At 41.8% G+C, this 14,775-nt stretch overlaps 1 protein-coding gene across 4 annotated transcripts in view; it reads right to left on the bottom strand.

The window, feature by feature from the left end:
• ATP6V1H (ATPase H+ transporting V1 subunit H) overlaps positions 1-14,775 on the bottom strand; it is a 173,491-nt gene that overhangs the window by 98,556 nt on the left and 60,160 nt on the right. For all 4 annotated transcript variants that reach the window (XM_033929585.1, XM_033929584.1, XM_033929582.1 and 1 more), the window contains 2 exons: positions 1,543-1,640; positions 767-959 (listed from right to left, as the gene is read on the bottom strand). In XM_033929585.1, the coding sequence (XP_033785476.1) occupies positions 767-959; positions 1,543-1,640 (291 nt within the window). The remainder of the gene's footprint in view (positions 1-766; positions 960-1,542; positions 1,641-14,775) is intronic.

Below are 14,775 nucleotides of genomic sequence, written 5' to 3'. Positions count from 1 at the left end.
CTTTCCCTTACTCTCTCCCTCCTTCCATTCTATGGCTCTCTCCTTCCCTTCATTCTATGTCCCAAGTTCATGCCCCCTCCCTCCCTTCCTTCTATCATTTGTCCGAAGTTTGTGCTCCCTCTGTTTTGAGTCCCAACATGCCCCTCTCCCTCCCTCCATTCTGTGCCTCAACTAGGTGCCTCCCTCCAGCGGGTGCCTTACGTTTTCACTGCCATCCCCAGGTGTTTTATCTTCTAGCCGGCTCCCTCCTCCTCACTGCCGCAGTGTGCACAAAGCCGTGGGTGGTGGCTCCTACGTGCGTCCCGCGCCTGAACCAGAAGCCTTCTCTCTGACGTCACAACGTCAGAGGGAATGCTTCCAGATGAGGCGCAAGGAGCCACTGCCCACGGCTTTGTGCACACTGCGGCAGTGAGGAGGAGGAAGCCGGCCAGAAGATAAAACACCAGGGGACAGCAATGAAAACACCACATTGCACCATGGGCCGCATAAAATGGCCAGATGGGCTGGATTCGGCCTGTGGGCCTTGTGTTTGATACCTGTACTGTAGATAATAAACCTAAGCATAATTTGTTTTGAGCTCTCAATAAAAAGGCATAAGATAAATCCAAACAAACAGAAACAGTACAGACAGATTATATCATTTGCAAGCAGCTATGCCTGAGCCTCAGCAAAATGCCAAATTTATAATAATCTGATTCTACCCGCCGACAATAAGATTTATGTCTATCCTGTGAATACATATTCTGCATGTTAAAAGGATACTTACTTTGAATGCAGCAAGGATAATTCTGGTTACTTTTTCTTTGACTGATTCCTGCAGGATGTCTGACAGGACTGGAACAATATTGTAACGTCGCAGACATTCACATATTTGAGGGCTGAATGCCAGCAACCATATGGAGAAAATCATTTGATACTGGAGTTGGAAGCCACACTTGTTGCTTAATACTCCCATTATGCTGGAAATAAAAAAAGACAAAATATACTAAATGTATAACACAGTGTCTGTAAAGTCCTTTGCTAACCTGGACACCCATTAGAAAAATAGTGTTATCTAAAATGCTTAAAATTTCAACTAGATCACCTATCTGCTAAATACTTACAAGGGAAATTTTCAAAAGTTATTTACCCAGGTAAAAAAAGCTTTTTGAAACCGCTTACCCCTGTTTGAGTAATAGCGCTTGTACCTGCATTTTTGCAGAGACATCCAAAACCAGGAAATAGCAAAAATGCTAAAGGGACCTTTTAGCAAGCTACCATATTTTTCGCTCCATAAGACGCACTTTTTCCCCCAAAAGTGAGTGGCAATAAGGGTGCATTTTATGGAGCGAATACCCCCTCCCCCCCCCCCCCCCCCCCGTTACCTTATTTTAATTCTGGCGCCCTCCTTTGCTGGACGCAACTGTCTCTCTTGTGGAGAGCAGTGCACAAGGCTGGCTGCCTGCTCCCTGTGAGAACTGACGGTTGACACGGCTGCCTCCTCTTCTCTAGCAGCAGAGTGGTGTACAAGGCCGCCATCAAGACAAAAACATAGCAAATTACCAATTTATTCCATCAGTTTCCACCCATGCAAAGCGATATTCATTAACCCGGAGCATTAGCTGTAGGCACCCAGCAACACACTGCACATATTGAGAGCTCTGGAAAAAAAAACACAATAATTTTATTGCGCATATACACACACACACATTGTATATACTAATAAACAAGTGGATATCAAGTCTCAAGTAAAAAATAATAAAAGAAAATAAAATAAGTATTACAGTATACTAATGCTAATATTTAACCAAGGCAGTAAATAAAAATCAAATAGATAACTTCCTATTTAAGGGGCCCTATTACTAAGCTGCATTTGGTAATAATGTGTTTCTAATGCAGCAAAACATGGAGTCCTGTGGAATGCACTCAGGCTTCCTGCAGTAACTTTGCAATCTCTGCATGCTAATCACATGCTAAAAAAAATTCTTAATTTTTTAAAGAAGGTTTGGCAGGGTAGAGAGTGGGCATTCCTGCATTGACCAGTTAGTGCATCTACATTACCATGAACAAGGAAAATACTGAAGATTTTGAGCTTGAAGGCAACAGAATAGAAGTTGTAAAAGATTTCAATCTCCTGGGCTCTTTCGTAAACAAAGAAGCAACTAGCAGGGAAGAAATACTCCATAGAATACCACTTGGTTGCTCTTCTTTGAAGGCTCTTGACAAAGGCAAGGAAATAACACTCCAAATGAAGATCAGACTTGTCCACTTACTCATTTTCTCAGTGGTCAATTACGGATACAAAAGCTGGATACTACAGAAACAAGACAAGCTTTGGTGCTGGAGAAGGGTTTTATGCGTGTCATAGACCGCCAGAAGAACTAGCAAATCGATTCCGAAAGAGATCAAACTGGCTATGTAACTTGAAGCCCAAATGATGAAGTTACAACTGTCTTATTTTGGTCATACTGTCAGAAGAGAAAGAGCATTGGAGAAGGATTTGATATTTGAAAACAACCATGGAGATGACACTGGAGGACTTTACCAGACTAGCATAAAACCGATTTCTTTTTATATCTGCAATTCATCAAGTCGCTAGGACTCAAACACGAGTCGATGGCACTAACTACTAATTGGTTGGTGCACAGATAATGCAGGAGCCCTTATAGAAAAGAGGTGATGGTAAGTGCTGCTATGGTAAGTTTTAAAAATGCCCGCATGCTAATGGCAACATTAGAGCATGGCCATTAATGCAAAAAAAATCAAAAATTGGGATTTTACTGCCAAAGTAAATAAGTTCTTGGTGTGCTAGAAAGACCTATTTTTATTGCAGCTTTGTAAAAGGATCTTTTAGTATACAGTTCTGTTGCAGCATCTGTTCATCAAAATGTCCAATACCAATAATAAGCAGAACCCTGATGAGAGAATGGGCAGTTTTACCTATTCCCACTAAAGCTTAGGATTACTACTGGGTGTTACTGACTAGCATATGCTAATCAAGTTATTTTACTGTAAGTCACTTTTTATGCAAAATCTAGTTATTTCAATGAGGAACCAGGGAATTTGAGTATAAAAGAACTGCATGTTGTCCAGAACCAGCAATGAAAAGGGTACAACCCATACACTTGTATATAGCAGTGACCTTCTGATGAGGGAACATCAAAAATATGCCAATTTCTTCTACCTTGAGGGGGTAGAATCTCCTGTTTGGGTGTATTGTAGCAATAAGATGAACACATAGCTACTATCTCAGCTCACTGTAACTATGTTACTATGTTACAGTGAGCTGAGATAGTAGCTATGTGTTCATCTTATTGCTACAATACACCCAAACAGGAGATTCTACCCCCTCAAGGTAGAAGAAAAACAAAACAGGCAACCTATGGTGCTCAATCCTTTTATTCACTCAAGACCCGACATGTATGTGTTTCGGCCATAAGGCCTGCCTCAGGGGTCTTATCCTCAATACAGAGCACTGTGTTTCCAATTACTTTGTTATAGTGAAACAATCAAAATTTCTTAATCACCACCCGTTTGTGCTTTAATCTAATCAGCTGTGTGTGAGACAACAATGCCATGTCTCCAGCTGATTAGATTAAAGTACAAATGGATGGTGATTAAGAAATTTTTATTGGTTCACTATAAGAGCAACTAAGCATCTCTCCTATCTTATCTCTCCCTATACTCCACCCCGGGAACTCCATTCATCAGGTAAGCCTCTTGTTGGTAACTCTTCTCCTCAACTGCCAATTCCCAATTCCATCCGTTCTACCTTGCTGCGCCATATGTTTGAACAACCTGCCTAACTCGTTAAGTCAGGCTCCATCTCTGGCGGTATTCAAATCCATGCTGAGAGACCATTTTTTTGAAGCTGTGTTTAAGTCCTAACCCAACCAACTTGTAAAGCGCCCATATCTATTTATTTTATTTTAAAAGTTTATATTCCACCTAAACCTAAGCGGATAATAAGAAACATACAAAATTAAAATACAACCTTCAGATTGCTGGCAGAAAGATATCGCATCTTTCAGCTCCACCTCCTCCCCAATGGGCTGACCCATGACTCCTCAGTTTTTATCAAACAAATCGATCAACACTCTAATGGGAAACATAACAAGAAGGATGGGTACAGGGAAACTCTCCGACAAACTTCTGTTCTGCTCTGTAAGAAGTAATTTAATAAAGTTAAGGCACAAAATGGTATAAACCTGCGTGCAACCAGTACTAACATATATGGAGTTCCAAGAGACTCACTTTTTGTTTCTTTGTTTTACTTTACTCTTCATATCAGACCGGCAGGAAAAAAAATCTCCAACTGTGGACAGACACTCTGTCTGAGCCAGTAAGCAGGCAAATTCTGACAGGGTAGGGCATCAGGACTCCTAGTCACATCTACCAGAAAAAAAATTATTGAGGTAAGAACTTAATCTTACTTTCTGGTGCAATGTGTCTAGGAGTCCTGAACCATAGGAACATACCAAAACAGTTCCCTGAGTCTAGGGCAGGACAGCTGAGCCTGCCAGTAACGCCGAGGACCCAATAGTGGCATCTTTTTGTGCTGCTATGCCCATTCTATAAAACTTTATAAAGATATGCAGAGCGGACCATGTAGCTGCACTACAAATCTCCTTGGGCGAAACATTCCAAGCCTCCACCCTTATAGATGCCATACTTTTGGTAGAATGCACTTTCAAAGAGAAAGGCAGCTGCTTATTATAGCCAATGCATGTGGACAAGATCAGCAATTTAATCCTTCTGGAGATGGAAGTTTTAGATGCAGTAAGTCCTACCTCGCTTAGCTTGACTGGTCAGAACAAAAAGATGATCTAAAACTTGAAAGTCATTCGTAACTTCAAGATAACGGAGAAAAACTCTGAACATCAAGTAGCTTTAGAGCTTTGTCCTTTTTCTTCGACTCTGTGGAATGAAAGGCAGGGAACCGGACTTCCTGAATGACATGAAAGCCAAGACCACCTTCGGCAGAAAGGAAGGAACAGTGTGCAAGGAAATTTCTGCTTCCATAATCTGGAGGAACGGCTCTTTGCATGATAGTGCCTGCAATTCCAAGACTCTTCTTGCTGAATCAATCATCACAAGGAACTCTGTCCAGTAGAGATGTCTCCTGCAGAGGCACATACAGAGCCTTGCTAAGACCCCATAGAACAATGTTAAGGTTCCAGGATGGAAAAGGTAGCCTTACCAGAGGGGGCAACTTAAGCACCTCCTTTAAAAATGTAGCCTCATCTGAAGGTGAGGCTAGGGAATCTTTATTCCCCATGAGATCTAAAACACGAGAGCCCTGCACTTTTGAGAGATCCGACCGCCAGCCTCTTCTCGAGTCCCGCATGCAAAAAAGCAATGACTATCACAATTGGGGCTTGTAATGGCTCTATGTCTGCCTTGGCATGCCAGTGCTGAAACATCTTCCAGACCTTAGCATAAGCTGCAACCATTGCAGGCCTCTTAGCTCTAAGGAGAGTGTTGATAACCACCTCCAAGTATCCTTTTCTTGTTAGGGCTGTCTGCTCAAGAGCCATGCCATAAGCTCAAAGTGTTCTGAATTCTCTAAAGGCACCGGTCCTTGAGATAGCGGATCCAGATGGACCAGACCATGTCCACCTACCATGGCCTGCAGGGCCAAGCTGGAGCCACTAGAACCACCAACCCCGGATGATTTGCTATTCTGCGAATGACTTGACTTATCAAGGGCCAAAGAAGAAACACATATAACAGCCTTTCTTCCATCCATGGTTGAACTAAAGCGTCCAATCTGACGCTTCCGTGCTTGCGTGACTTTGTTAAAGAGACCCTATGTGAGAAAAAATAAAATTTACTTTCTATCTGTACATCACCAAAATTCACCCCTTCCTCTCTGCGCATACTACCCAGAACCTTGTCTACACTCTCATAACCTCACGCTTAAATTACTGCAGTCTACTTCTAATTGGTCTTCCGCAGTGCCGCCTCTCCTCTCTGTAATCTGTGCAAAACTCTGCTATACAACTCATCTTCTACCAACCTCACTACACTCATGTCAAATACTTCACTGGATCCCTATACACCTTCACATACAGTTCAAGCTCCTATTGCTGACCTACAAATGTATTCATTCTGCTGCCCCTCAATATCTCTCCTCTCTCCTTATACACCTCCCAGAGAACTCCGTTCCTCAGATAAACCACTCTTAGCTGTACCCTTCTCCTCCACTGCCAATTCCAGACTCCATTACTTTCATCTACCTGTCCCCTATGCCTGGAATAAATTACCCGAGTTTATTCGCCAAGTCCCTTCCCTTGTTTAAAAGCAGACTGAAAACTGACCTTGTTGCCAATTGAACCAAAGTAGGAATGATACCTCAGTCCCCCACAGATACACACACAACGAAGGGGGGAGGGAAACACAGCTGGCACCCACTAAAGCCCAACTGGATCGCCATGGGACCAAACTGCCTGTACTCAAGCACCTGATAAATCAGGGGTAAGTTAGTTTCTAGGGGAATGAACCCTGAGCTCCACAAATATTAAAGCAGGTCAGCTAAACAGGTTCTCTCAAAGGTAGATTCAGACTTCTGCACCAAGAATCTGTGTCTTCTCTCAGGTTTAGCTGCCTCAGGTTAATGGGGACCTCTTAGGAACCAAAAGCCTCTAGATTTGGATTTAAAAACAAAACAAAACCCAACAAACACCGTTAGAGATCAGAAAAACACCTCCTTCTCAATCTGCTTGCAGAAGGGAAAACTGAGGAAACATGGGTCAGGCCACTGGTGAGGAGGCGGAGCCCAAAGATGTGACAACCTTCTGCAAACAACCCCGTGGGTTCAGGGACATAACCCTATGGTTCAGGACTCCTAGACATATTGCATCAGAATATAAATTAGGCTAAAAGTTCAATCATTAATTTTCACCCACACAAATTTCAAGACTGCAATAAATATTTTCAACAGCAGCAGGTACCTGTCCAAAACAAGACTTCTTAAAGCTCCATGCTTATTTCACTTTTTGCTGCTTTGCCATAATACCTCTCCTTTAATGAAGATATTTTAGAATATCAGTTTTTGATTTGCCCAGTTCAAAAAATCTACATAAACGCTCTGATAGCTTCAGCCCTCAGAACCCTCTTTCAAATAGCATCCATTCTCCTGCTGCACACCCTACCCTATTAATCAATTAAGTCCCTTTCCTGTTTTCTGGAAAGACGATATTGTAAAAATAAACACAACACAACACTAACAAATGACTTACAAAAACATACATCTTCCAGTATGTCTCACAATAAAAGGACATTTACTAGGAAAATCTAAAATCAACATTTCCTTGAAATGATGAATATAAGTGCATATTTTGGCTTAACTGTTGTTGTTTTTTTATGACATTTCAGCGAAGAATGCTTCTCAAGTAGTAAATTTATTAGATGTACAAGGTCTGAGCTTTTTAAACTAAGGAAACATTATATATTGTTACATTTCTAGCAAACAAACCGTGAAGAAAATGAAGTTTACAGATAACTGGATACTGCTTTAGCCTTCACGAGTTACAAAATGATATTACTTTATTCTCCCTCCCAGTAACTAAAGGCTACAAATGAAATACACAGCTAGTATCAAGGACATCCATTTCAATAATAAGCTATCAGCTTTTACGGGCCTCCACAGACACAATTTTCACTGAAGTACCATTATTGTTCCAGCTACTAGCTGGAAAACAGGGCCTTGATAAATAAAAATAAAAAGTTGTCCCACCACTGTACACTTTTCTCATTTTGCTAACTAAAAATGCATTGCATAAAGAAGATTGGAAAGTGTTCTCCAGAATATATGAAGTACAATTATATGGAAGAAAGGATTGTGGTGATATGCAATTCTAAATGGGGTTAAAGTAAGTATAACAGGATGTACCGGTACTCTCTTCAGAAAAAAAAAAAAAAAAAGAATAAGCAATTATGGTGGTCATTTTATATCTATTCATGATTTGGATGTGCAAAAACCTCAGAGGGGGGAGTTAATCAACTTGGGCTACTTTAACATTAGTAACTAGGTCTCATTACATAAAAGCAGATATTTTAATCTAATCTAATCTAGTCTTTGATTTATATACTGGATCATCTCCCAGTAGAGCGCAACTCGGTTTACAAGTAATTAAAGACCAGCAAAACAAAAGCGAACAAGAGCATAAGAAAAAATAAGTGTTGTAGAGCAATCAATTCGTTGAATCTTTAGGTAAACTGTTCAAGTATTGTGTAAATGATAAAGTTTTTAGGACTTTATGAAATTGTTGTAACTAACCTATCAAAATCTGACAGAGTCAAGAAGACCATTCCACATTTCTACCAATTTATAAGCAAAAGATTGACTAGGTTTCTTGGCTGATTTAATTCCTCTGAAGGAAGGGACAGTAGTTTATATCTCTGTGTATTCCTCGAATGGCAAGATCTAAGGGTATTCCAGTATAAAGGGACCAAAGGACCAAATATTCCATAGAGAAGCTTAAAAATGACTAAGTCGCATTTAAACTGGATCCTAAAATGGATTGGGAGCCCATGAAGCTTTCTCAACAGAGGGAAGACATGATCATACTTTTTCTTCCCAACCTCCTTCTGTATTCAATTTGTGTCTCTCCAGTCTACAGGACTGAACTTTGTTGTGCAACTCATTTCCTTCCCTGTTGCATCCAATTTGTCTTGTCTTGTCTTGTGTACAGTGCAGAGTACTGCACTTTACATTCTGATATTAAATATCATATTGTGAACTGCTTTGATATTCCTTTGAAAAACAGTATACCAAATATACAAATAAATAAATAAATAAATAAATAAAAATAGCACAAATTAGTGGTAAAATAACAGATCACAATAGCCCACCATTGATAACTATGAACCTTAGATGTGCACTTTACATCCACATCTAAATCCCAATTTCAGAATATCAGTTATCAAGCTTTTTTAGGGCAATAATGTGAGTTATTTGTTTTATTTCATTTATAACCCGCTTTTCCCAAAGCGGCTCACAAGTATAATCTATAATAATAAAATGCTAGCCGCGCATGCGCACTCTTGCCGCGTGTTCCCTGAGATCTGATCTGTCGGGATGTGCCGGCAAGAGTGCGCATGCACGCTTAATACGTCACAAGGATCGACTCCACAAGCCGGGACCGCAGATAGCCGCCGATCGCCTCCACAATCCCGCTCCGCTCCTCCGGTCTCCCCATTTTGGATCATCAGCTCGCTCCGCTCCTCCAGCAGGGGGGGGGGGGTGTTCCTCGGAGGAGAGGGATTGCGGGCGGTCAGCGCCCCCACCGAGGAGCCCAGCAACTTTCCGCCCCGGCTCTTGCGCTGAGCCCGTTGCCCGGGACACAAGTCCTTTGCCACCGCCCCTTCCCTTCCCGCTGGCCCGACTACGAACCTGGTGATTCCAGCAGCATGTGCAGCAGTCTTCACACGCTGCTTCGGGCCCTTCTACTGCCCTGATTTGCTCTGCCGCGTCTCTGATGATGTCATCAGGGACGTGGCAGAGTAAATCAGGGCAGTAGAAGGACCCGAAGCAGCGTGTGAAGACTGCTGCACACGCTGCTGGAATCGCCAGGTTCGTAGTCGGGACTGCGGGAAGGGGGGGTGGCAACGTCAGTCTTGAAACTGTAGGAAGGCCAAAAGCATAGCTTGGATGAAAAGTAAGCTTCTGGTTATCAGGGCTACAGAAAGTTTGATAAGAAACTATCTTAAAATTTATTACCAAATCAGTTACTATTGAACACTTTTTCCACCATTGTCTTTCGGAATTTATTTTTGTTGTTGTGCAAAGATCTGCAGTGAATTTTGCCATTAATAGTGAATAACTCACTCAGCAAAAACATATTTTGCTGCTCATGTCACATTGCCTGATTCATTAATTTTTTTTTTTTTGCTCACAGTTCAGTGCAGGCAGCATTCTAATTTTGAAACTGACTCAAGATGAATGGATTGTGGTCCCATTTTGTTTTAGTAGATGGGGGAGTGTGCAGAAATTTAGGTGGATATCTTTTGGTGACTTTTTGGGAATTAAATCACTGTTTCCCTATGGCTGCGTGGGAAGCAGGCAAGGGGTGGTGGTGGACAGCCAAGGAAAAAGAAAGACAGAAATACAGAAACAGGCTAAGGAAAGAGAGAGAAAGAAATAAAGACAGACACACACACATATATTCTAGCACCTGCTAATATAACGGGCTATAAGACTAGTAAAATACATAAAATACATATAAACAATCACACAAATAAGTGCCAGCGCTTACACCTAAACAGCAATCTTAATACCCATACTTCATCTGACAAAATAAATGCCTCTTCAATAGCTTCTTAAATCCAGCAAGATTACATTGCTTTCTAATGTACCAAGGTAGGAGATTCCATTCCTGGGGTCCCCTACAAGAGAACACAGTCACACGTGAGGAGTTCAATCTCAGGTCCAATATAGACAGCACAGACAAATCGCCATGATGAACAGAACGCAATATTGACAAGGGGACATAAGCATGAAGAGTACGCACCAAACTTGCAGGAGCCAACCCATTCAAACACAGATATACCATCACAAGCAACCTGAAATGTATTTGATCTTCTAATTTCAGCCAGTATAGCTTCACATAGTATTCACATGCTCAGTCCTTGCCAAACGAAAAAGGGTTCTAACCACTGAATTCTGTGCAACCTGTAATGCACTCAACAGGATTCCTGGCAAACCCAAGAGAACAAGATTGCAATAGTCCAAGCAAGACAGGGCCATAGACTGCAAAATGACCCTGAACATACCAGGAGACAAGTATGGCCGCATTCTATTGAAAAGGCATAATCTAAAAAAAAAAATCTTCTTTATCAAATCCTGGACATGATTTTTGAAAGTCAAATTTGAATCCACCACAACACCCAAATAATTTACTACATCACAGAGCTGTATTTGGGTGCCCCAGAGCCTTACAAACCCAGGAGTATCCTACACCTGTGGCATATGCACTAACATCATTTTTGTTTTTTGCACATTTAGTTTCAGTCTACTACACTCCATCCATTCCTTCACACTCGGCATCACTACATGCAGACGTTCCTCCACTTAAAACAACTTAAAAATCACTAACATGGAGTGTGGGGAACATAGTAATGATATGTACATGCATGTACAACAGCTCATTACTATGTAAATACACCATAGAAAGATAAACCCGAGACTAATGCTAGGGGTCACAGACACCAATTAGGAGGATGGTACCTGCAAGGGAAGCAGTGGTTGGGGATCACTTTTGCCCATTCCCTAGACACCATGGAAATTTGCAGTCAAGTAGGTCCAGGGTTAGGGCTATGACCTGAGAGGTGCTGGAAAGCACTTTAGCAAGGGAGGGGGGGAGGAGAAGCAGCATAATTAAGGTGACCATATGTCCCGTTTTCAACGGGACAGTCCCGTTTTCGGGCCAACCGTCCCGTTGTCCCGACCCACCGCTTCGGGACACCAAAAATGTCCCGTTTTCAGGAAGCTGTGCGCGGGGACACCAGGACGGCCGATAACTTTCCCTCCCTACCGCGCAGATTGAAAACCTGGGCCGCCGCCGCTGGAGGCGGGATTGGGTGCGGGGCTAGGGCAGGGTTGAGGCGGGGCTAGGGTGGGATTGAGACGGGGCTAGGGTGGGATTGACAATTAATAGATGTCCCCTTTTGATGAAAAAAATAAATGGTCACGTTAAGCATAATGGTAAGGGAAGAGGGGAGTAATGGATTTGGAGAAGTCCAAAAGAGGCTTTCACCCTTGGGTGGGGGAAGCTCTGCCCAGCAGGTTATTTTTGAGCTGCCAGTCCCATAAGGTAGGGCCTGGAAGCATTAGGTCACAGCTTGGCTTGATACTCCTGGGCTGATGGACTAAACTCTGCTTGTAAGGTGCCTCGCAGACAGAATTAGTCTTTTACTATGAGAGTCAGCAATCTGCGGTACAGATATACTGCAAGTTAGTGACTGGTGGTAAATCAAGGTATATCTAAAGCCTTTTACCACATTTTGATAACTTCCCCTTTAAATCTTTGTAGCAAACTTGTAAACAAACTAAAGAGAATAGAAAGACCACAATTGTCCACCAAACAAAAAAAATGAAAAAGGAGAACACAAACATACATATATATTTTTTTTTTAAATGCCTGGGACAAAAAGGAAGTAGACAAAACAATAGAACTGCTAGTCAAGGGAGTACTGAAGCTAGGGATGTGCAGACATTTAAAATTATGTAAGAAGTAACAAAGCTCAACTCTTAAATTTGGGCACCTGAATAAGGTTCCTCAATGCATTCCCCATTTTCAGCTAAACTGAAGATCCTAAGTTTTCAGCTGAAATTTGGATCTTAAATTTAAGCCTGCCATTTATTTGTCTAGATTAACAGTAGGGGCCTGATTCTATAAAAGGCGCCTAGCTGATTTCCACATGGAACTTACTTTTAATTGGCTTACCTGGCTTGACAATCGAAAATGCCATTAAAAGTCAAATTTGAAAAAATGTTAAATGATTAAGTTCCATGTGAAAACTGGTGCAGCGCCTACCCGAAAAGTAGATGTGGTTAGGGGCAGAGTTTGAACTTGATACTGAACTTGATAGACCTTCGGTTCTTATGTTCTCTGAGGTTTCATGGTAAAGATGACTGGGGAAGGCAATGGCAAACTACATCGCTAACAGTCTCCAAGAAATCATGACACAAATGACAGCCCCCATAAGTCGCTCACAGTTTGGCACTTATCAACAGGAGACTCCCTTATCTTTGCGTTGGACAGAGGAAATGGCTGCATGCTCTGGGTACTATCCCACTGATCGAGGGGAATTCAGGCATAGAGAGTTGGCAGAAGCCTGATGAGTATGCTTTAGGCACAGCCTAAGGATGTGCACCGAGTACAGTCAAGCCAGTAGGAGGTCATTTTAAGAATGAGCACAACCAGAACACAGTAGCTAGTGGAAAAGGTCTACCAACCAACATAGTGGGCTGAGGAGGGTTCAAATAAACTGTCTACTGCAGTGGTTCTCATAGTTGTCCTGGAGGCCCACCAGTCAGTCAGGCTTTTAGGAATATGCATGAGACAGACTTGCATGCCTGTCACCTCCATCATATGCAAATCTCTCTTGTGCATATTCATTAAGGATATATTGAAAACTCAATTAGCTGGTGGTCACCCCTGACAGGTTTGAGAACCTCTGGTCTCACATATAAGACCATCTCTGGGGAAAGGTGACTAAAGCATCAGATCCAAAATGTTGAGAATGACTGATTTTTTCATATCCATAAGCAGTCTAATAAGTGTTACATATTTGAACTTCTGTAATTTTTTTCTTTTTCTCATAAAAGGATGGAATTTGGACTGTTGAATTAAAGACTGCTCTAAAGTCGCCAGAAACAAAAAAATGAAGTTTTAATGATCACATATACGATGGGACACTGAATATCAAAGCATGACTTCAATATGCAAGGAGGGAATGTTTAGTGAAATAAGGTTGAGAACTTATTTCCAAATTCTGACTGATCCTTCACACTAGATGCAATGGGATAGGGGAGGGACTCAGTAAGACAGGTAGTTACAGCTGTCCAAATTAAAGTTTCAAAGTGCAGATGTTTTATTGCTGAGAGTCACAGGGAAGGTGGGGAATTACTGAATTTCCACAAGACTGGAATTCTGCATGGAGAAGTACTTGTACAAATCTCTGGGCTCAAACTCCAGAGGACTGTGTTATTTTTGTTAAAGCTATATCAGAGATCAAGCCTGAATGAGAAGGCCCTTTGGGTAACTCAGTTTAATTTGATTTATTATTAAGCGAAATGAATAAGACTGAGGTTATTAACATTGTGCATTTAAATTACTTGTCATGTGTTTTCATACACTCATATAGGAAAGAGGAGAAACCTAATCGGTCACTTTAATTAGATGAGTTAATTTAAAGTTTGCCACTAGAATCAAATTCTTCTGTTAGTGTCTATGTTGCCTGATAAAGTGAATATTAATTATGCACTGCCACAATCCCTGGTGTCACTATGAGTGTACTGGATATTAACTAATCATCTTTTTTTCTGTAGGTACATTAATCATAGGCACAGGACAAGAAGCCGGCTATTAATATAGCATCTGTGCCCCTTTTGAGTTCTCCTGCCACTTTTTTGACTCTACTTTTGCAAGAAAATTCCCAACAAGTTACACAGGACCAAGAAGGACTATGCAATGGCATATCAAGGGCAGGGAGATGAGGGGGGTCCACCCCAGGTGCAAATCATAACGGGGTGCTCCAGTCACTTCCCCATGCTGCAGTCTGCAATCTTTGGGCCGCCAGCAGCATCAGTGAGCTAAACACACTGCCTCCAGTGGCTTGGAAGATTTTCCTCTGCAGTGTCCTGCCTCTATGGGGACAGGAAATTGAAGCCAAGGGAAAGCTTCCGGGGCTGCAAAAGGCAGTGTTTTCAACTGACTGATGCTTCCGGTGGCCTGAAGATTGTTAAGTGACAGCCTGCAGGAAGGAAAAGAGAGAAAGAGAAAGAAAGAGGGGGGTGTGGTCTTCATGATAAGGCATATGGGGACAGACTTAAAGATCTCAATCTGTATACTTTGGAGGAAAGGCGGGAGAGGGGAGATATGATAAGAGTCTTTTAAATACCTACATAATATAAATGTGCATGAGTCGAGTCTCTTTTATTTGAAAGGAAACTCTGCAATGAGAGGGCATAGAATGAAGTTAAGAGAGTAATCTGAGGAAATACTTTTTTACAGAAAGGGTGGTAGAAGCGTGGAACAGTCTCCCAGAAAAGGTGATAGAGACAGAGAC

Source organism: Geotrypetes seraphini, chromosome 2, assembly GCF_902459505.1.
Source record: "Geotrypetes seraphini chromosome 2, aGeoSer1.1, whole genome shotgun sequence".
Taxonomy (NCBI): Eukaryota; Metazoa; Chordata; class Amphibia; order Gymnophiona; family Dermophiidae; genus Geotrypetes; species Geotrypetes seraphini.
The sequence above is the reverse complement of the archived record's forward strand: the minus strand, read 5'-3'. Positions and strand labels throughout refer to the sequence as shown.